This window comes from Pipistrellus kuhlii, unplaced genomic scaffold, assembly GCF_014108245.1.
Source record: "Pipistrellus kuhlii isolate mPipKuh1 unplaced genomic scaffold, mPipKuh1.p scaffold_m20_p_4, whole genome shotgun sequence".
NCBI lineage: Eukaryota > Metazoa > Chordata > Mammalia > Chiroptera > Vespertilionidae > Pipistrellus > Pipistrellus kuhlii.
Window position 1 is genome coordinate 13119920 of NW_023425540.1, and position 22005 is coordinate 13141924.

The window sequence follows — 22005 nt, forward strand, 5'->3', positions numbered from 1 at the left end:
TAAAAGCCAAGCTGTGAAAAGGAACTTTCAGGTATTAGTAGGAAGTTTTTTCTGCTTATTAATATGCATTTAACTGGTTTTATGATTAAAGGATAAGTAAAAGCCCCTCCCCACAAAAAGTAGCTCTTCTAAAGTAATAGGAACCCCCCTCAGGATCTAATAGCAGTGTCTGCAGAACTCTGAACCATTCCGGTCCCGTCATCGGGCTATGTAGCTGTGCTATTCACTGGGCATCACTGTGGGTGGGCAGACGAGCTGTGTGCTGCCCTCCCATGAGTCAGCTGGAGTGGGAACCTAGCATGTGGTGCAGCAGCCCCCTGGAACTGGGGCTGGGGTTGTAGATTGGTGGTGGGTGCCCAGAAAGGCATGTCAAGAGCTATGAGTAAATTGGAAGCAGCACAAGCCGTGCAGGTGAATGGCAGGTAGACCAAAGCATGATGACGCAAAGGAAAATCTCTTTCATAAACATGGTGGGACTCAGACTTGTAAATATCCCCAGAAGGTTACTTGCTGCTCTGACCTGCCTGAGAATAATCTAGAAGTGCGAGTGCCATGGGGCATCTTCCTCTGCAACGTTTTATTATTAAACCTTTCATCCTGTAGCACAATTGAAAGAGCCTGGGTGTTTTTACTTGGATAAAACGAGTGGCTGTGAGTTAGGGATTTGAAGGAAACGAAACTAGATGAATATATATTGGACAGAATTTTTTGATATTGTGCCTGAACATAGCAACGCTTGGGGTCTCCATGCAGATCCAGTGGCCCGAGACGAAGTCAAATCCGAGTATAGGGACAGAGTGTCTGGTGAGGCAGTGAGGATGAACCTTGACTGATGCCCTCAGAAAGTGTTTCCTTACCCTCAAGCGAAATGCATTGTGTATCTTCCTCTTCACTGAGTAACGGTACGATCCTTGAGATTCTGATGCGGAGAAGAAGGTCGCATTTACTAACATACGTTTCCTCCTCCCAGGAGAGCAGTTACAGGACTAGGCCAGCTTTGTCCCTTCTTTTTAAATGCTTTACCTTCCAGTTACGTTGAAGCTGTTTTCCTAACCGCAGTAGGGGAAGGACCAGAAACTTGGATGTCGCAGGTTAGGGGTCCATCATAGCCACCTCTCTGAACGCCATCAGAATTCTCATTAAGAATTTCAATCTTTTCAGGGGAAGGTAGGGCTCAAATATGTGACCCTGTGTGAGTGGTCTAATGACAGGAAGTGGCCTTCCCCCTCAGGACAGAGCTGCCAGGGAGGGACACGTGTGCGCTGAGCTCTCCGCTCCTTCTTGTCTCTGTGGTTGCTCTGGTTTTAGTATTTGCTTGTGGGTTCCTGAACACGAACCTGGAGGCTAAAACTAGATGAGAATGACGTTTTGTAGGGGTTCTGCTTTCCGAAGGTGCCTGAACCACTCCGTCTTATGTCCTTACCTCCAGGGACAGGCCGAGTCAGGGTATTGGTTTGTGTGGGGCCATGACCTCTCTGTCAGACTTTCGCCAGCAGATGGCGCTGAGGGCTCCAGTCTTCACTTTCTGGTCATGTGGTACAGCCACTGGACAGCCCCTTCCTATTAAAAGCAACCAAGACAAATGTTATTAGAAGTACATTTTTGTAATATAAAGAAATAAAGTGACTTGGTTTTACTACACCTTAAAATCTCCCATTTTTACTATTAAATAATATGATCTCGAGCTTCACTGTCCATTATGTAGCTCAGTCAGCACCTGTGGCTACTGAAGTTCCTTCACATTCACTCACATATATTAACAAAGTAATCTGAAAGCTGAATGACATGGAATCCACTTCCTTAGTCACAGGATGCACAGTGTACATGCTCAGGAGCACATGGGCTTGTGGCTACTTTTACTGGGCAGGACAGGTTACACAGCCGTTACTGCCGAAACGCCTGTTAGTGCTGATGGCGGCTGACCTTCCCAGGGACCCATGAGTCTGATCACCTTATTTATCTGTGTCGTTAAGGGCCACTGACCTGATAATAGCCAAAAAGGAACTAACAGCCAGTTTTTGCATGGCTCTTAAAATTCACAGCTCTTTAACACAAAGCATCATTTCCTCCTTAAGTCAGGCCGATGAAGTGCATGGGGCTGCCGACCTTGTCCTTGTGTTCTATTTGGGGAGTGACTTGCCTGTGGTCTTTCATTAGGGCCATGAAAATGTTTTAGTTCCTGAGATGACAGCACACAGTTTCAGAAACAAGCTCTTACAAGTTATAGAAGGAGCCCGGCAGGTGTGGCTCAGTGCTTGAGCGTTGACCTATGAACCAGGAGGTCACGGTTGGATTCCTGGTCAGGGCACATGTCCAGGATGGGTCTCAATCCCCAGTAGGAGGCATGCAGGAAGCAGCTGACCAATGGTTCTCTCTCATTATTGATGTTTCTATCTCTCTTTCCCTCTCTCTTCCTTTCTGAAATCAATAAATATATACTTTTTTTTAAAAGGAAAAAAAATTATAGTTATTGTCTGGCTAATTTTATCATTAGTCTGGATTGAAATCCAGAGGAAAATACTGCTTCAGTATTTCCTGTTGAGTTTCTAAGGTCAGAAATACACATCTAATTGTTCCCATTATAATGTTTTGCTTTAGTAAAAGCACACATAATTCTTGGCTTATAGTAAAACAAAAACAGAATTCTCATGGAGTAGAAGGAACTGGAGTAAATAAATCTGTGTGTGTATATTACAGGAATGTATTCTTGAAATAGTATCAGGTGTCTGATACCTAGAGGCTCACTGGCCTATTTTGGTTCAAGCTGAACCTGCCTCCTCCAGTAGCGCAAGGAGCCGCCAGCACGGGCCTCGCGGAGGCAAGTGCCCCCTCTGTCCTGTGGTCCCCCTGGGCCGGATGGAAGCCCCTCTCCCTCAGAGGTGCTGGGAGAAGGGAGTGTGCTGCCTAAGACTCAGGGAGCAGAAATGATCAAATAAAGCGTAGGGTATTGTTTTCCAGAAATGAAAACAGAAAGTGAGGAAATCAGAGATAAGAACTCTGAAGTTGGAAGCCCTATATATTTTACATATGAATATAAAAGTCCACCTAATTTTCCCAAAGAGAACATTCTCTTAAATGAATATTTTAAAACTTTCTAGTTGGGGTGTTTCTGTCCCTTTGTCTCCCGCACTGGGCTAGCCACCTGCTCAGTGTCCACTCCCTCCTGGGTGGTTGGTGCAATTCACCAGCTGTGAGGACCCAGCCCCAGGGTGAGAGTAGGGTGCAGTTCACTAGCTGACAGGACCCAGCCCTGAGGGGTGATGGAGGCAAAACCACAGGACAGAGGGGGCACTTGCCTCGGTGAGGCCGGTTCTGGCAGCTCCTTGCTCTACTAGAGGAGGCAGGTTCAGCTTGAACCAAAATAGGCCAGTGAGCCTCTAGGTACCATACATCTGAATACTATTCCATGAACACATTTCTGTAATATACACACACAGCTTCTCCCAGTGGGAGACCCCACTCAGCAGATGGAGATTCATGGAATCAATGCGTATGGAAATCAACCTGCTAATTAATGATCCAAGCTCATCCTTTAAAGCTTATGTATTACTCACACTTCCCTCACCTGCTTGCCTCAGTTTTGCAAACCAGCGGACTCAACCTCCTTTCACCAGGACCCCGCCACACTTTTAAGAAAAGTCACCATTCTGCTGCCATCAGAATCCGTCCTGAAGCCGGCTCCTGGTTTGAATTCAGGGAGCAGCATTGCATTCTCTCACACTCTCCTGTTTACCCTCCGTCTAGCCAGATGCTGGGTGTTCACACATTTTGGTCTCTTGAGCATTTAAGTAGGGGTGTTGAACTCAATCAGAGAAGGGGCCAAAATCTAAAATCCAGCCTAAATCGCGGGCCGAATGGTTTACTGAACAGTCATAAACTGTCATTGTGATGGAAACACAGCGGAGTGCAGTGATGACAGTGCGGTGCGGGCCACATTGCAAGGCCTGGCGGGACGGATTTGGCCCGCGGGCCTTGTGTTTGACACATGTGATTTAAAGCATCAGATTCTGAACTGGCTGCTCTGATCTCGCTGGAGCCCAGAACCCACCTCCTGTGGTCCTTCATGATGGGTAGGGCTCTGTTCTAGACTGGTCCTCCGGTGTGTGTGTGGGGGGGAGAGGCGGGGGGATGGTTGTGGTGGAATATAGCAGAATAGTCAGAGAAGTTTTTAAACAACAGGCAAACTACCCTTAGGCATAATTCACATGATCATTTTTACAGGTGTCTAAAAGGTTCTATTCTGTAGATACCTGTTGAATTTTGACACTAGACTTGACCCCGACATACTTTTTCTCTGTGGAAGACCTGCTAACACTTTCCTCCTTGGCTCCCTGAACAGGATTGCTCTCGGGTGGCACCCTGGTTCAGACCTTCGGGTGACGAGCCCTTCAGAAAGCATTCAGGGCACAGGGCTTACCCATTGGAGCGTAGGGGTGCCATCTTACCAGTGAAAGACAAACGTTATGCTTCTTCCAAAGTCCCTGCCAAACCATGGCCGGGTCTGTTTCTGTCATTGGGATAGCTTAACCAGCGAGGTTAGGCGTGCAGAATCCTTCCACACGGCTCCCGCATGGCCGGCCAGCCTTTCCTGTGCCTTAGAACCTGGCCACATCTTCTCGGGTATGTGTAATCAAGTACCCTCTCACAGTACGTTGAGAAATTATCAGTAGCTCTAGCCAGTTTGGCTCAGTGGACGGAGCGTCCACCTGCGGACGGAAGGGTCCAGGTTCATTTCCGGTCAGGAGCACATGCCTGGGTTGTGGGCTTGATCCCTGGTAGGGGGGCGTACAGGAGACAGCCAATCGATGATTCTCTCTCATCGTTGTTTCTCTCTCTCCCTCTCCCTTCCTCTCTGAAATCAACAAAAATATTTAAAAAAAATTATAAGTAAACTACTTTTACTATAGGCATATGAACTCTTGAATGTTTCTCTTTATTGGCTGCTTCAAAATTAGAGTTGACTGTATTTCAGTAGTCATTTGGATACACTGACATACTAGTCTGACATTTCTGCTTACTGTGAAGTATTATATACCCAAAACCGTTCCTGTTACATCGGAAGCGTTTTAGCTTCTTAGGAATATGCTGTAACTCTGCGTTGTTTGGGGCGTGCTATAGTGGCCCGTGTGCAGCAACCATTAATTAGTGACTTGACCTGGTTATTTGTTAATGATGCTGATTAACCTCAGTCAACTTATAATTGAAAAAGGTTTATGATAACTTAATAATTGATGTTAAATGCAATAATCAAAGAGGAGAGAGTGAAATGGAGATCAGGAATAGTTAGAGTCATTCACCCTGACCTAGTTGACATTTATAGAACACCCACCCCAGAAATGCTTAAAAATATGCCCCATGAGTCATGCCTGCATCAGTGCAGAGGGGAGCGGTGTAAAGTAAGCTATAACACTTCCATCGCCTGGAGGATGGAGGCAGGCACCCCACAGCGGGGTGATGAGGTGCTCCCTGTGTGTGTGTTGGTTTAGTCATGTTTGAAGCCATCAGAAACCACCTCCAGTTCCATGACACTTAATGCCGTATCATTACTCTCAAGTCCTAAGATTTGCACGCAAATATTTTTCTGAGCCAAGACAGTAATGGTAAAAGGATTTTTATAAACAGTGTTATTTGGATGACTTATCTACTTTAAGTTTCTAAAAAGTCATAAGTGCTTGGGAGGGCAGATCAGTTACCCTATGTTAACAGTCACATCAGCCTCCCTGGTGAGCGGCGAGGCAGTGTAAACGAGGGGAAGCCTAGGGAAATGAGTCCATGTCTCCTTGGTTTAACTGAGTTAGCATCCCTAATTGGGCCTTCTGCCGCTTGCCTTTGACACTCAGCATGATGCATGCTGATGGATCTCCCTAGGACACTTGGCAGCGGTTCCTCAGCTATTGATGAATCCTGGGGAAGTGGGGGTGCCTGAGAAAAAAACAGGAGAGACGGAGTGGCAGTCAGCAGCCTGGCTCTGCAGCCTTTGGCTGACACTCTTGTTTAACGTGCAAAGTGGGAGAGGCTGGTGCCTTCAGCCCACCCTTAGGTTCCGGGCACAGCCTAGGAGTTGGAGGCCTTCACTCAGCCTTCTTTTAATCCCGTGTGTATTTGCTTTTGAGACGATAGAAAAATGGGCCTGTGCTCTTTCTGATGTTAGGTAAATGATTTCAGGTATTTCACCATTAGCATTTTAAAATTTTTATTTTTTAATTACAGGTTACATTCAGTATTATTTTGTATTAGGCAATCATATGTTACAAAGTGCTCCCCCCGAGATTTCAAGTACCCACTGGCACTATACCTAGTTATCACATGGTGCCAGTGGGTATTGACTGTATTCCCTATGCTGTACTGGACGTCCCCATGACTGTTGTGTAACTACCAATTTGTAATTTTTTATCTCTTTACCTTATTCACCTATTCTGCAATACCCTTCCTCCTCCCTTCCCCCCATAGCCATCTGTTCTCTGTGTCTGTGAGTCTGTTTCGATTTTATCTTGTTTATTTTGCTCTTTAGATTTCTTATATAAGTGAAAACATACGGTATTTATCTGACTGATTTCACATACCATAATACCCTCATATCCTCTTGGTTCATACTATCTCAAATGGTAAGATGTCATTCTTTTGTGTGTGTCCAGTATTCCCTTGTATATACAGGGTGGGGCAAAAATAGGCTTATAGTTATGATACACGAAACCCAGAGTTTATTCTTGAAGTAGTATTTATAATTATTGTATTATTTTTCTGTATGAGCAATTTTAAACCTACTTTTGCCCACCCTCTATGTACCACAGCTTTTTTATCTGCTTTACTATTGATGGCCACTTCGGCTGCTTCCCTATAACGTGGCAATTAATACAGGGGTACATATATTCTTTGGAATTAGTGTTTCGTGTATATATACCCAGAAGTGGAAGGGCTGGGTCATAGGCAGTTCCATTTTTAATTTTTTGAGGAACCTTCACACTGTTTTTCATGGTGATGGCACCAGTTTGCATTCCCACCAACTGTGCACTAGGGGTCCCTTTTCTGCACTTCCTCACCAACACTTGTTTGTTGATTTATCGATGGTAGCCATTCTGACAAGTGTGAGGTGATATATGTTGTGGTTTTAATTTGCATTTCTCTGATGATTAGTGATGTTGAGCATCTTTCCCTATGTCTATTGGCCAACTGTGTATCCTCTTTGGAGAAATGTCTATTCAGGTCCTCTTCTGTATTTATTGGGATTTTTTTTTTAAGCAGTTGAGTTGTATGAGGTCTTTGTATATTTTGGATATTTACTCCCTCTCGAATGTGTCATGGTGAGTATCTTCTCCCGTTCAGCAGGTTTTCTTTTTGATTTGATGATGGCTTCCCTTGCTGTGCAAAACCTTTTCAGTTTTGTGTAGTCCTGTTCGTTTAACTTTTGTTTGTTTGTTTCTTTGGCCTGAAGAGATATATCAGGAAAAAAATGTTGCCAAGAGAGACGTCAGGGATTGGCTGCCTGTGCTTTCTTTTAGGAGTTTTCCAGTTTTGAATCTTACATTTAACACCTTGAATCCATTTTGAGTTTATTCTTGTATGAGGTATAAGGGAGTAAAGACAGTTAGTTGTTTAGTTAGTACTGTTGGGAAAATTGGACAGATAGATGCAAAATAATGAAACATGAGCAATTGATTGAAAGAGGAAAGCAGGAGGGCTGCCGAGGCTGGAGGCTGGCCCAGCAGGGCCGTTAGAAACGTGAAGTTAGCATTGGAGTGAGAAAAGAGCGGCATGCCCAGAATGGTGATGCAGGGCGGCACTGCTCCGGGTGCATCCTAGACCTGGCCCCGGAGGCACCCGAGGCCAACATTTCGGTTCCAGCTCTGCCAGAACCTAACCCCGGGGTGGGTGCTAGGGATCCCACTTGAGAGCTCAAAGTAGAGCCATGGAGATTCAACCAGGTTCTTAGAATGCCTCTCCTACCCTTATACCATGTTAAAAAATAGCCACTTCTGACTATACATCGCCATTGACAGATGCCATCTTTTTTTTTTTTACTTTCCAAGTACATGAGCAACGTGGACTCGTGGTGTAAGGCCTGCGGAGAGGTGGACCTGCCCTCGGAGCTGCAGGACCTGGAGGACGCCATCCACCACCACCAGGGCATCTACGAGCACATCACCCTGGCGTATTCCGAGGTAGGCGGCTTCTCTGCTACGTTTGCAGAGTACCGTTATTTCTGTGTCATAGCATGAAAGCTAGGAAAAAAGGAAGTTTGGGCTAGCCTAAAAAAAAAAACAAACAACTTGCCAAAACCGGTTTGGCTCAATGAATAGAACGTCGGCTTGGGGACTGAAAGGTCCCGGGTTCGATTCCGGTCAAGGGCATGTACCTTGGTTGCGGGCATATCCCCAGTAGGGGGTGTGCAAGAGGCGGCTGATCGATGACTCTCTCTCATCGATGTTTCTAACTCTCTATCTCTCTCCCTTCCTCTCTGTACAAAATCAATAAAATATATATTTTTAAAAAAAAACAAAACAAAAAAACAAACAAACAACTTTTGATTTTTGAGAGAAATGTCAATTTTATTGTAACTTTTACATTTGTGTAGGGGGCGAACGCTAGTAAGGAAAAGAGGGTGATGATGGTTGGCAGTGAGCAAACTTTTCTCAATTTGTGGGTGTCCTTTAGAGTAGGGGTGTCGAACTCAATCAGAGAAAGGGCCAAAATCTAAAATCCAGCCTAAATCGCGGGAGGAATGGTTTACTGAACAGTCATAAACTGTCATTGTGATGGAAACGCAGCGGAGTGCAGTGATGACAGCGCGGTGCGGGCCACATTGCAAGGCCTGGCGGGACGGATTTGGCCCGCAGGCCTTGTGTTTGACACATGTGCTCTAGAGGCTTAGGCCTTCATCTGGTAATGTCTCTGAAATCCTGGCCTTGTCTCCATGTATTCAGGAAATACGTATTTGCATGCTCTTCGGTCTGGTCAAACTCCAGTTAGTCTCCCTGAATGAACTTTCTAGAAAAGAGCAAACCCAACGCAGCCTCCAGCTCTGCCTTGCAAAGCACACACTATTTTTCTCAAATATGCAAAGCTGCTCGCTGTTGTAGAAATCTCAGGGTAGTGTTTTCTTTGTTATTTTAGGGTAAATATTTCATGTAATTACCCTGGTTTATTTCTGCCACCTTCCTCTGTGTCCGGCTTTGTTGTAAGGACTTTATATATTATTGCTCACAAGTCTGGAGCACGTACTGTATTATCCCTGCTGTGAAAAATGAGGAAACTGAGGCTCAGAGAGGTCAAGAGCTGTAGGAGGTGGAGCCAGAACGTGAGCCCTGACAGGCCAGCTTCACCTTCTCAGCTGCCTCTGTCATGTCATCTTAGGTGCAGTGATGATGGCAACTACAGACGGGTCAAGGCATGTCACTTGTGGGTTGTTTTTTAAAAAAATGTTTTTATTGATTTCAGAGAGTGGAAGGGAGAGGAAGAGAGCTATAGAACATCAATGATGAGAGAAAATCATTAATTTTCTGCCTCCTGCCCCCCCCCCCCCCCTTCTATTGGGGATTGAGCCTGCAACCCAGGCATGTGCCTTGACTGGGAATCAAACCATGACCTCCTGGTGCACGGGGCAATGCTCAACCACTGAGCCACACTGTCCGGGCAGAGGGCTGGGCACAGAGTAGATGTTTAATAAATCTTTAAACCCAAGTCTTCCTTGATGGGAACCACATCCACTGTGAAAGCCGTGGGAAGAAACTGGCCTTTTGTTTTGAGTCTGGCACTTCCTGCTTCCCCCAGAGGCACGCGCTCTCCTGTCCTAGGCCCAAGTCCCTGGCCCCCCAAGAGCCTAAGGGTGAATCAGATGTTTGCTTTGGAATGTGGTCTAACCTCCTTCCCCTGGAAGGTGCTATCTCCCTGCTTGTTTCTCTTGCTCTCTTGGTGCCTAACAAGATCCCTTTATCTCTCAGCACTATTTCACGCTGTCCATGGAATTAAGAATAGTTACCGCTATATAATAAGGGATAGCCTTTTTATAGTAAAAATGAGAGTTGAACAGATCTGTAATTTTGTATTGCACTGATTCCTGAAGATTTTGTGTCAGATGCAGTAAGTTCTTTCCCGCGTGTATCGTCTGATTTCGACCTGTGACATAGAAAGTGAATGGCCTGTTAGCCGCCGTGGAAGGGGGTCTTCCAAGGAGCTGGTTTTGATTCCCGTGATCGGTTCCTGCCTCTGTGGGGCTGAGGAGCTCACACACAAGGGGGCCGGGTTGGCAGGAGCCGGGCTCAGCCTTTGCCTATGTGACTTCCTCACAGTCAGAGTGACCTGACCAGTCATGCTCCGGCCCAGCTGTCAGTTCAACCTGCCTGTTGCCCTGGGTACTGCTAGCAAAGCACAGCATTTTCTCACTGTGACCACCACATTCTGTGATAAAGGGCATCCTGACATGGGAACTGTATTTACCTGTGGTGCAGACTCATTAACTTTCACGTTGGCACTAATAATTCAATAGCCAGTAAACAGCTTCCCAAGCTGGGATCTTAAACCACAGATTTTAGTCCAAATACTTGTTTGCAACTGCCCTATACACTCCAGGAGACAGTCATTTGAACCAGGTAGATGGAAAGACACTCTCTCTCTCTCAAATAAAAATATATTTTAAAAAAGAGAAAAAATTGTCCTCTTAAGCAATTTGTGAAGAGATATATATATACTGATATAACAGTATCTGTTCCTCATCAGACTTCTCGGGGCCTCCGCCCACATCCTCTGGTGACTCCTGCCGTGTTGGTGGCCACTGTGGTGGCTGTCTGACAATGGCACATATTTCCATCACTCCTTCTTAAAAGATGAACTAGAGAAGGGTTGGAGACCAGGATGCCAGGACACAGGCTTTATTCAAGAGAAGAGTACCACTGCTGGCTTCTTTCAGAGAGAGAGAGAGAGAGAGAGAGCAGGTACAAGCACTTTTTAAGGGGAGGATAGGGGATGGGGCTTAGGGCACTCAGCACACACTGATTGGTGGTTTCATGTAAGGCCTATGATTAGGGACCAAGGGATTTAGGAATCAGGGGCTTAGGGTATTTGGCAGGTGCTGATTGGTGGTTCAATGTTCAGGAATGTCCGGCTGCTGGTGGAGTTTACATCTGTTCATCAGCTGGAGGAAGGGAGGGTCTATCACTTATGTATTCACTAGGTGGCCTTTTCTCATAAGGAAGAACTTTATTCTCATTCACTCATTCATTCGGTATGGATTTATAACATCTTTTTATGTTCAATGAGCTTTAATCCAATACTCTGTTTTGATGCCTAAATTGTCCACATTTGGCTAACCAGGAGTCCTTTCTTTGTGTGTTTTTGATACATCCTTATCATTATTTGAGTATTACTTTCTGGCATACCAGGATGGTCCCCGACTCATCTTGGCCTTTCTCTGCATCGCCCCTGAGGTCAACCACTTCACCAAGAAGCTCTGGTTACTATACTGTTGTGTGGTATTTAGAAACTAAGATCTGGGTGCATGAGAGGGCTTGTCTACCTGTGGGAGTCAGTGTTTCTAGGCCCTCTGAGCAGTCAGAGTCAGGAAAAATGTATGTTAATATTCATCCATCTGTCCATCCATCCTTCCATCCATCCTTCCATCCATCCATCCATCCATCCTTCCATCCACCCATACACATCCACAACTACTGCTGCATCTACCTGTGTCTGTCTCTATAAAACTGCATGTGTTTTTACTGGTGCTTCCATTTCTGATCCAATCTCAGCGTTCTCTCCAGCTTTCCCCATCTGTTTATACATTCCTCCCAGGCAGCAACGAAACCGGCTCCCTCCATGTATGAACTCATTTGTTTACTCAGTGCCTTTGCTCAACTTCCCAGCCTTTCTGCCTGGCCTCTGTGAGCCCCTCACCCTGCCCACCCACTTCCTCAGAACGCCTGCCACCATGTCCTCCATGCCAGGAGGGGAGGGGAAGAAAGCTGGGAAGGAAAGGCTGACATGCTTTTTAAGTGTTTTTGTTTTTGTTTTTTCTTTCCTAAATTTGTGGTTTTCTAACGTGGGTGTTCTGGTTAAAAGTGCAGTTTCACATAATACACCCCCCCCTTCCCCACGAATCTCCATGTTCAGTGGGCTCTTTTAGTGATTCAGCGACTGATGCAGATGCTTCACAGACCACACATTGAGCCGGCCTTCCCTGGTGGGTCTGCTCAGGGGACATCCGTCCTCGGAAAGCTTTCTTTGCCTGCTTATGGGCACAGGGTCATTAAGAGTAGAAATTTTACTAGCAAGCCTTGCTTTCCCTTTTTCTTTTCTCTTGTCCTCTCCCTCCAACCGTGTCTATAGTTGTCAGTATCTGACAATAATAAATTTGCAGTGGGAAACCTTCCCACCACTCCCCCCTCCTCCCCTGCGGACACAAACGCCTGCTTCTTTGTGTTTTAATTAGACCCGTCCCACGTTGTTCCCATTTGTGTTTTAGCAACAGGAACATACCGGTGCCTGGTAAACACCCCTTGCTGCAGCTCACCAGGTGTGGGCTCATGTCTGATGGAGCTGACCACAGGAGAGTGAAGCCATGGAAACGTCTGGGCTAAGCTGTAGTTTTAGAAACAGCATAGAGAGTGGTTATTTTTAACGTTTTATTTTAAGCAAGCAAACTCATCAACTACTTCCTCAGCAAACTGAATCCATACAAATGACTAGCTCATAGGCCCACGCTATGCTGGAACCTGAACATCAAGCATCGCGATTGTGAGGTGAGACTGTGCGGACAGAGCCCATGCACCCGCCGAAGGACCCGTTTCTGGTGGAGAAAGGAATTGCCACATTCAGGCCCGCACCGATCCAGTGTACTCCAGGGTTTAATTTCTGCATCACTTTCCTCGATTTAACAAATACTGTATGCTGACCTATTGCACTTTTCAGCAGGCTTCCAGGAAATGGCTGCTTTGCTGCCTGCAAAGCTGGTCGAGCTCCTCTTTGAAGGCACTGGGTACACGGGTGACGTTGTGATGTGTGCTATTGGCCTGGGAAGAACACAGACAGTAAAGAGAGTGCTCTGGCTAGTACCCCTGCCGGGATCACGTGTCCGCGGTGTGTGGAAGCTCGTCTGCCCTGCTCCAGAGGAACGCCAGGAGGCTGTTGGTTCTGAGCCTTATTAAGCATTGCGGCATCGCTGGAGGTGTGCGGGTGCTGCCGTCAACGCTGGGCAGCGCATCTGAGCCAGCGGGCCGCGCAGCAGTCTCCCTCCTTCCCCCACGTCAGCGTGCAAGGGCTTGAAATGCAGGAGCGGAAAGGGTCAAGCCCACGCGGCATCTACAGAACACACGTGTTCTCTGCGTGAATCTGACTTACTGACTGGTCTACGCCAGCAGTTTCTGGTCTCGGTCTTGTTTTAGTTTTTCCTTTCTGCTAATCTCAGGTAGAGGTGTCAGAGTCAAACACAGTTAGATCGGCCTGGTTTTGAGTGAGAAACTAATAATGTAAAAGTAATAGGACAGCCCTCCACACGCTGATGTGTAAGAACTCACCAGGGAAAGAACCGTCTCAGAGGAAGGCCGAGAGCTCTGAAGGGGAGCAGGCTGCCTTCCCTCCCTCAGACAGCCTTCCCAGGGCTGGGAAAAGACCTGGCACAGGAGACCTTCCGGAAGGTAACTGGCCTGTGCTAGTGGTAGGAGCTTCTTCCTGTAGCCCTGTTACGACGGGTTTGACCTCCTTACCCAAAGGCAACGTGTGCCCCTGTTTGGCTGAGGAGTGCCACTCTTAGCTGCAAAGTAAGCCTGAGAGTCACACGCCGGCATCCTCATCACTCTTCGCTGCTCTGCTAAAACCGTTTTTGAAGAATATTTACATAAGAGATTGAAAGGTTAGTGGTGGCTGTGAAAGCATTTCCAGGCTTAGCACGGAGGTCTGTGCTCCGCAGGCCACAGCGAGCCAGCCCTGCAAGAGAATCAAAACAGGTGGTGCTGGTTTGGCCAACGCACATGGTGCGATTCATCTCATGAACGTTTTGAAGGACCGCTGTTTCTTTATGACAGGCTTTGTCCAGTTATTATTTCCAACCATGCCTTTATGTGATTTGTGTATTTTGCCTATCTGGGTTATATCTGTGGAAGAATATTTGCTACACTTTTAAATGTATATATTTTTAAATTTATTTCAGAAAGAGGAAGGGAAAGGGAGGGGGGGGAGAGAAAGAGAGAGAGAGAGAGAGAGAGAGAGAGAGAGAGAGAGAGAGAGAGAGAGAGAGAAACGTCAGCGATGAGAGAGAGAATCATTGATTGGCTACTTCCTGCACACCCCTCCTGGGGATTGAGTCCACAACCTGGGCTTGTGCCATGATCAGGAATCGAACCCTGACCTCCTGGTTCATAGGTTGATGCTCAACCACTGAGCCACACTGGCCATGCCATTTCCTACACTTTTAGATCTAGAACACCACATTTGGACCTGACTGACCCATCATAGGTCATAGTTGGTCTTTGGGTGGTGTTTTGCAAACTTAAGCAATAATCTGCAAGTACTGTTCTCTTAGCTCAGAGCAACATTCTTACTTTGTGCAAGTGAAGAATATTCCTCCCAGAGAGTCTTAGCTCCAGTCTGACTTAATGGGAAATGTATTGATCCAAGGACCAGAAGTAAGGATAGGAAGTCTCTGTGAGGTTTGGTGACTGTTTTTAGGGTGACATACAGAAATTCAAGCAAGAAATGTTAGGTACGGTTGTGATTAAAAGTAAATATTCAATAACCAGACTTTTGTTCTATGTTTTAAACAGTTAAGTTTCCACTTAAATATAAGGAACAAACATACCTTGATATAGTAAACTTTAATCCCTTCACTTTAGTTAGTACTTCCATTTTCTTAAGTCAATTAGGTATTTGAGCATATTAATTCATCCCATATAATAAAGGAGTAATATGCAAATTGATCCTCATGCCCTCACAAGATGGCTGCCTATGACCAAGCTGGCAAGGGGGGTTAGTGAGGGATGACCAAACAACTGAACAAGCAGGCTAAGTGGGGCGACCAGCCAGCATGGGGGTTAGTGAGGGACGACCAAACGACTGAACAGCAGGCTGTGTGGGAAGACCAGATTGGCAGGGTGGTTCAGTTGGGAGCAACCAGGTTGGCAGTGGGGGAGAGTTGGGGGTGACCAGGCTGGCAGGAAGGGGTAGTTAGGGGCAACCAGGCCAGCAGGGGATAGTTGGGGTGACCAGGCTGGCAGGAGGGGTAGTTAGGGGAGACCAGGCTGGTGTGTGTGGGGGTGCAGTTGAGGGTGACCAGGGCAGCTGTGGGGTGGGGCCAGAAATTTCTTGTGAGCCTTCAGGGTCTCAATTGTCTTCAGCTCAAAATAATTCACGTGCCAAATGGCACATCCCGGGGAGACCTGTTCTGAACCCCTTCAATTACAACTCACATTAAAAGGCCTGTTATTTTTCTCCAATTTGTACTATGCTTTTAAAATATGTATATATTTTTATTGATTCCGGAGAGGAAGAGAGAGAGAGAGAGGGAGGGATAGAAACATCAATGATGAGGAAGGATCATTGATCAGCTGCCTGTTCACCAGGCCTCTAGTATCTTTATAAAATGTTAATCTTTGTAAAATGTAACTTCTGTGGCCATTCAGGCCCCAAGCACTGTGTTCAACACAGAGCAGAACCTCAAACAATGAGCCACTTTGATCTGCTAAAAAATTATGGAAGATTGAGTGCTGCTTTTTGATAATAAAGATTGATTTTCTTTTTTGCAGCCACTGTTCCTTTGGGGGATAGGGTTTGACTGCCTAAAGGCTGGAAACTCATTTTTAGACAAAAGGTATAACTTAAGCTAATTAATTCTTCTGGTTCTATAGTTAAGAAATCAAAACTGTATCACATACCACAAACTTAGATGTGTTATTTGTTTTAGTACTTGAATTGTATATGAATATTTTGGCTTCTATATACTTTTCAATCTCTTCTTTCAATAATTTTCTGGTTATTCTGTACCATTTAAAATCTCTTTCTATAAAATAGGACATTAGTCTTCATAAAATTCTAGCATTTCCCCCCTACATACTACTATTGTTCTTACAAAAACAAAGATATTTTGCTAAATATATGAAATCCTTTATGTGCTTGAAGAAAACCCTTTAAGTCGACAAATCTATGGAATAAAACAAGATTGCTTCTGAAAGGTTTTGGGGGAAATGCGGTACCTGAGCGTGCCTTCGGCGTTGCAGGCTGTCTGGTCCTAGTGCATGCAGCTGTGTTTTGTTGCCCAGAGTCTTTCCTGCTACTTCTGCTGTCATCTCTGCCACTGAGTGACAGCCAGCAGTGGCACCAAGAGACACTTTAACCCCTGCTTCAGAATTCCCAGAAGGCAAAGCTTTGCTTACTGAGTTGTCTTATGTTTAGGTGTTTGTATGTTTCACACTCGGCCATTCCTCACCACCCCTCCTCCATGAGAAGCCTGGTTTTTTCAATCCAGTAATAGTGTCTGTTCTTGAGCTGTTACAAAGAACCCTCACAACCGCAGTCATTGGAATATTCTTGCTCAGATTACTCTTTCCCTCTCATTGGTAGAATATTAATGGTGTCATATGGATATCTTTGGAGACTTGGTAAGGGCATCTTGTACTGCTGGTTTAAGATCCAAAGCAATGACATAAGATAGAGGTTTGCCTTCTGCCTATGCAGAAGTCCCAAGGTTGGCATTACAGGGCTATTAGTAAGAGGCTCTCAGGACCCGTTTATCTTTTTGTTTTGCTCTTTTAACAAGTTTGCTGTCATCCTTAAGGTTACCTCAAGGTCCTGAATAGCTGCTGAAGCTCCAGGCATCTCCACCAAGTTCTTGGCATCGGGGAGAATCAAGAAGTGGAATGAGCATGCTTAGCCTCCTATTCAGCATTTTTCTGGGAGTCCCATTCAGCATGCTTACTTCTGTACACTGGCCACTTCTGTAATCCAGGCTGGGAAACAAAGTTTATAGCTGGGGCGTTGCTATACCTGAGTAGGGGTTTGGCTATGGAGGAAGTGACTTTGAGGAGCCAGCTGTCAGTTTCTGCCACACCTTCTGATCGATGTCCATCTGACATGTTCACCAAAGCATGTTTAACAAAAAGATTATGATGCCTGCTGAAATAAGTGTATGGCTAGTAATCTAGCTTTTACAAAGTTTACGTATGTTCACATATATAAGTTACATACATGCTATAGTATAAATTAGAGACAAAAGAAAGGTGATGTGTAATAAAATGTGTTTCAGTCTATAAATGCCAAAGTACATGAAATAATAAAAGAGAGAAAAATGAGATATTCATGCTCTGGCCATAAATATAAAGCCATCATGAATATGGCAACTGCAGATGCAGACTCATCATGAGTTAGGTTTGGTGACTCAGATACTGAGACTACTGTTACACTGCTGATATTTTGAAATAGTAAGCAGCTCTTGTAAAGTTCCAAAGAAAAGCAAGCACCGCCTTGCTTTGATTCACATGGTAATTGCATTCCCAGAAAAATAAGGGAATGTTAGAGTAGGCAAGACAAAGAAAAGATGTAACTTCATGTTTATATGTTAAACCAGAAGCCTGGTGTACGAAATTTGTGCACAGGTGTGATCAAAGCAGGAGCATCTGGCATGGAAGGGCAGGTCCCAGCTGACCTCTGGGCCCTGGGAGCACCTGGACCTCCAGGCTCTTGTGAGTCCCCTTCCACTGGAGTCACTGGGCCCCCGCCTGGCTCCCTTAGCACCCGGGAGCTGGGAGTGGCCCCCCACTGCCACTGCTGGTTGCTTTCTGTGGGGTGATCGAGACCCGCTGGCACCCACCTTGGCCTGATGTCACCCACTCACCTCCACCATCCTGCCATGGTCCTGCTCTCATCAGAGCCCATCGGGGCCGGCAGCATCTCCACTGCCTCCTACTGCCAGGACCACATCACCTATGCCCACCATGTTCAATGCCGCCCCCTGGTGGTCAGCTCACGTCATAGCGAGTGGTCAAACTCCTGCTCGAACTCCCGGTCGAGGGGACAATTTGCATATTAGACTTTTAATATATAGGATAGCACCTAGCTCAGGTAATTACTAAAAGCAGGACACTTTATGTTGAAATGACCCTTGCTGTCCCTGCTTTGGAAGATGCACATTTTCACTGTTTTGCTTTTGCACATGCCTGACCCTATTAGTGGTTCAGTTGATTCTTTTCCTACCTGTTTTCTTTGGTTACCTCAGCGTGGCTTGTTTTTGCTTAAGAGTTGCCATCTTGATGTATTAGATCCATTTTAATCTATGATGGGCAGCCTTCATAAGCCACAGTCAGCACTTCCAACGAAGACCTCAAAATCTGGTATGAGGGGGAAAAAGTTACATTCCAACATGATTTACCATTTTTTAAGATTAAAAGAAGAGATTAGAAAATCCACTTGCCTGCAGGATGGGGTTGCTAGAGGCTCCCTGTATTAGCCTGTCCCGTTCATCCACCCCTCCACTGCCTGAGGGCTTGCTCTTGCCCCCTGCTGTGCTGTAGCCAGGCTCTGCTGCCCTCCCCGCACAGAGACCCAAAATTCAGAGGTGTCTGAGCTGCAAGGGCTCCGAGAGGAAGCCTGACTTAAGAAGCCCCCTGAGTCACACAGCTGCTGTTCTACGAGTCCTTTTGCTGTCTGATCGGGCATGTTTTTCTTCTATGACATCTGGCTTGGCTTAATCAGTCCTCAGCCTTGAGACTCACTTAAAAATGAAAAAACACATCATACTTTCCTTTTCATATTCTGCCCTCGTCTTTTCTTACTTCTTCGGTTAGTCTGAATGCTTTTCATTTCATTGTATTTCCGTAGTTCACTGTGCAAAGCTGGTGACATTTTAATTAACATCACTTTTTAAAGTCAATGAACCAGGTTAAATGGCATTTTTAACATTTCTCTTTATTTCGTGAAGTAAAATTGCTATCCAACTATTTTAGAAAGTTTATGTACATATTCCTTGCTTAGTGTCAAATTATTGATTTAAAAAAAAAACAGGTTTCAAGATTCAACATTAACATTTTCTCGATTGTGATTGTTTTTCTCTCTAATAATTACTACGTTTAAATGTTAATTTGAGGATATTCCAGCAATGCGATTTTATATCTGTTGACTTACGTCACAAGGCAGAATACTGCGTGTGTTCACAAAGAACAGCGTCTGCAATGTTTTCTGAGCAGGTGCTCTTTTCACTCGGCGATTTGCCACATTTGGTTTTGCAGTGTCATTGATAGCTGATGGGGTTGTTCTCATTTCAGTTTGTTCATTATGAGATATGCCTTTGAATAACACTGTGGCTCACGTTTGTGTGGGAGCGTGTGTACGCAACGGTGTGTGCACACCCGCATCGAGGCCGGCCTGCAGTGCGGCCGGGGCAAACCGCACACCCCGCCCGTCCCCGGGGCTCATCGCTGTCTGTTTCGGGCAGGTGAGCCAGGACGGGAAGTCGCTGCTCGACAAGCTCCAGCGGCCGCTGACTCCCGGCAGCTCCGATTCCCTGACGGCCTCCGCCAACTACTCCAAGGCCGTGCACCACGTGCTCGATGTCATCCACGAGGTGCTGCACCACCAGCGGCAGCTGGAGAACATCTGGCAGCACCGCAAGGTGCGGCTCCACCAGCGGCTGCAGCTGTGCGTCTTCCAGCAGGACGTCCAGCAGGTGAGTCGCGCTCGGCTTGCCCCCTCGAAGGGGCTGATCGTGCTGAACCGAGAATTAGGGGTGTGGGTACTGGTACTGGGCTCTGTGCTGATGGAGTGAGTAGGAGATAACGACGGGAGAAAACCAAACACACACGCAGCTCCTGTTTTCAGCTGCTAACTCCCCACGTGTGCGTGGAGCATGTGAGAGGCCGGGCCTTCATGGAGACTCTGGAGTTTTGTTTTGTTCTTGAGACAGGCCATTCACAGTTAGTTATTTGTGAGAACAACGCTAGGTGCTCACACCAGGTGTCGTGACAGTGTGAGGTTTCTCTGCTCTTCCTCTGCTTCAGCTCTCAGCTAGGCACACTTCTTTCCCGCCCGGTGGCCCGTGGGGCACGGTAGGTGCTTAATCAGTGGCCGCCTCATGAATGAAAAGTGGACGTTTGTGACTGGCCCGTGGGGCACGGTAGGTGCTTAATCAGTGGCCGCCTCATGAATGAAAAGTGGACGTTTGTGACTGGCCCGTGGGGCACGGTAGGTGCTTAATCAGTGGCCGCCTCATGAATGAAAAGTGGACGTTTGTGACTCTTCATTTCTAAGCAGTTGATATCCCCTTTGATGTTGTTACAAAAATAAGAGTAAGCCCAGTCCCTATACTGTTTATCTCCGTAGTATGGAATAAGGAAGGCTGTCCTGCTACCTGGGTTTTGAGGATTAAAACAATGGGGGGGGTGTATAAAATATGACAGCTTTAGTGATAAATAACATACTATTTGTGTCCTTGCTCTAAAATGGAGGGTGTGAATGAGGTGTCAACGCAGGGCTGAGGAATTCTGGGGGGTGCAGGGGAGCCCAGGCATCCAGGGGAGTTGGCAGGAAGCCAGGGTGATAGACCCAACCAGCTCCCCCTGGGCATCCGGGAGCCGGCTGTGCTCAGACTTGCAGGAGCTCAGATTTCACTCTCCCTGCGGATCACCTGGAGGTGAGTGGGTTTCCTCCCCATGGGCTGAGAGTGCGGAGACCGCGCTGTGTTCTCTGAACACCGATTCTCCACGGCACTCGGCACCCTTCCTCGCACGACGGGACCGGACCCGGGTGAGTTCACAGTTCTTGGTGCTGTGATTTTTACTTTTCGCACCCTGTGCTTTGCTTCTGCTTACGGTCTCTGAGCTCTCTGGAGTCCCCGCATGCACAGTGCCTCCGGAATCATGGTCGATGTGAGTCATGCTTCCTTACAACACAGTGCTAGTCCAGGGAGATAATTGCGAGGAGTGAGGGGAGGAGCCAGCGGCGGGCGGGCGTCCCTGTGAAAACTGAAATGCTGGGGTTGAAAACAGGAGTGCTGGTTGCTCTGAATTGTCCAAAAACGTTGGACAATGAAATGGAAAAATTGTTTAAATGTAATTATGAAAGGATTTTCCTGCCCACCTCTCTGGCTTTTGGATCAAGTGTTCATTACACCCCCGCGGACCCACACACTTGCTGGACGTGTGTCTGAAGCAGCAGCAGGCCCCTCCCATTCCCACCTCGGGGGCTCCTAGGGGCCCCAGTCCCGTAAGAATAAGCCACCGGACTGTTTAGGTCCCAGGAAGGCAGAGGAAAGGCAGGCCGTGGGAGTAGGGAGGAGTCTCCTCTGATTTGGCGCCAAGTACTTAAGGTGCTTGAATTTGAAAAAGGCAAACATTAATTTTTATGTTCGAAAGGCAATTATGGCAACAACGCTTAAGGCCGGCGCTTTCAGCTAGCTTTTTTCTCGAGCAGTCGGTTAGGTGGGGTGTCGGCCAGAGAAAGTTCTGCAGCACACGGACCACTTGCAGGTCCTGCTAGTGTCCCATCAGAAGCAGGTGAGTGCTCTGGAAGCGAAAGGTTCCGTTCGTTAAATGTCCGGGAAAGGTTTGGACTTGTCATGCCAACAGGGAAATTGCTGTGTAGGTTTGACTTGTGAAGTCGGGAGTGGAGTTGATAAGACGAAGCAGTCTTTTACTTTGAGGGAGTGCATAGGATGTCAGAACCAAAACTGTTGTTTCTGAAACTCAGGACATTAGGACACTTGGAAAGTTTTGCCATACTGAGCACCGAGTAGGAGAGGTAAGCTGAGAATAAGTGAAAAAAATGTAGTACCTCAGAAAGACGTCAGTAGAAGGCACATTTATAAAGACAAAGGCAATAAAAACCCACAGACACATAATAAGCGGACTAGAGATGCTGTGAGTTTGTTTGTTTTGGACGAGGAGGAAGCATCTGTAAACTCCGCTGAGACGAAAAGAAAAGCAGCTCACCCCCTCGTAGGTGTGGAATGATGACATTTTGATGAAAACAAGCCTTCGAATGGGTCACTATGTGTCTGTGAAAAAAATACTTGGGAGAATAGACACCGGACTGTTGTCA

General features: G+C 46.4%; 1 protein-coding gene across 8 annotated transcripts in view; it reads left to right on the forward strand.

The window, feature by feature from the left end:
* TRIO (trio Rho guanine nucleotide exchange factor) overlaps positions 1 to 22005 on the forward strand; it is a 284086-nt gene that overhangs the window by 119007 nt on the left and 143074 nt on the right. For 7 of the 8 annotated variants that reach the window (XM_036410831.2, XM_036410832.2, XM_036410835.2 and 4 more), the window contains exons 8-9: positions 8028 to 8159; positions 19406 to 19636. In XM_036410831.2, coding sequence (XP_036266724.1) covers positions 8028 to 8159; positions 19406 to 19636 — 363 coding nt within the window. The remainder of the gene's footprint in view (positions 1 to 8027; positions 8160 to 19405; positions 19637 to 22005) is intronic. The other variant, XM_045571514.1, reaches the window with a different exon arrangement.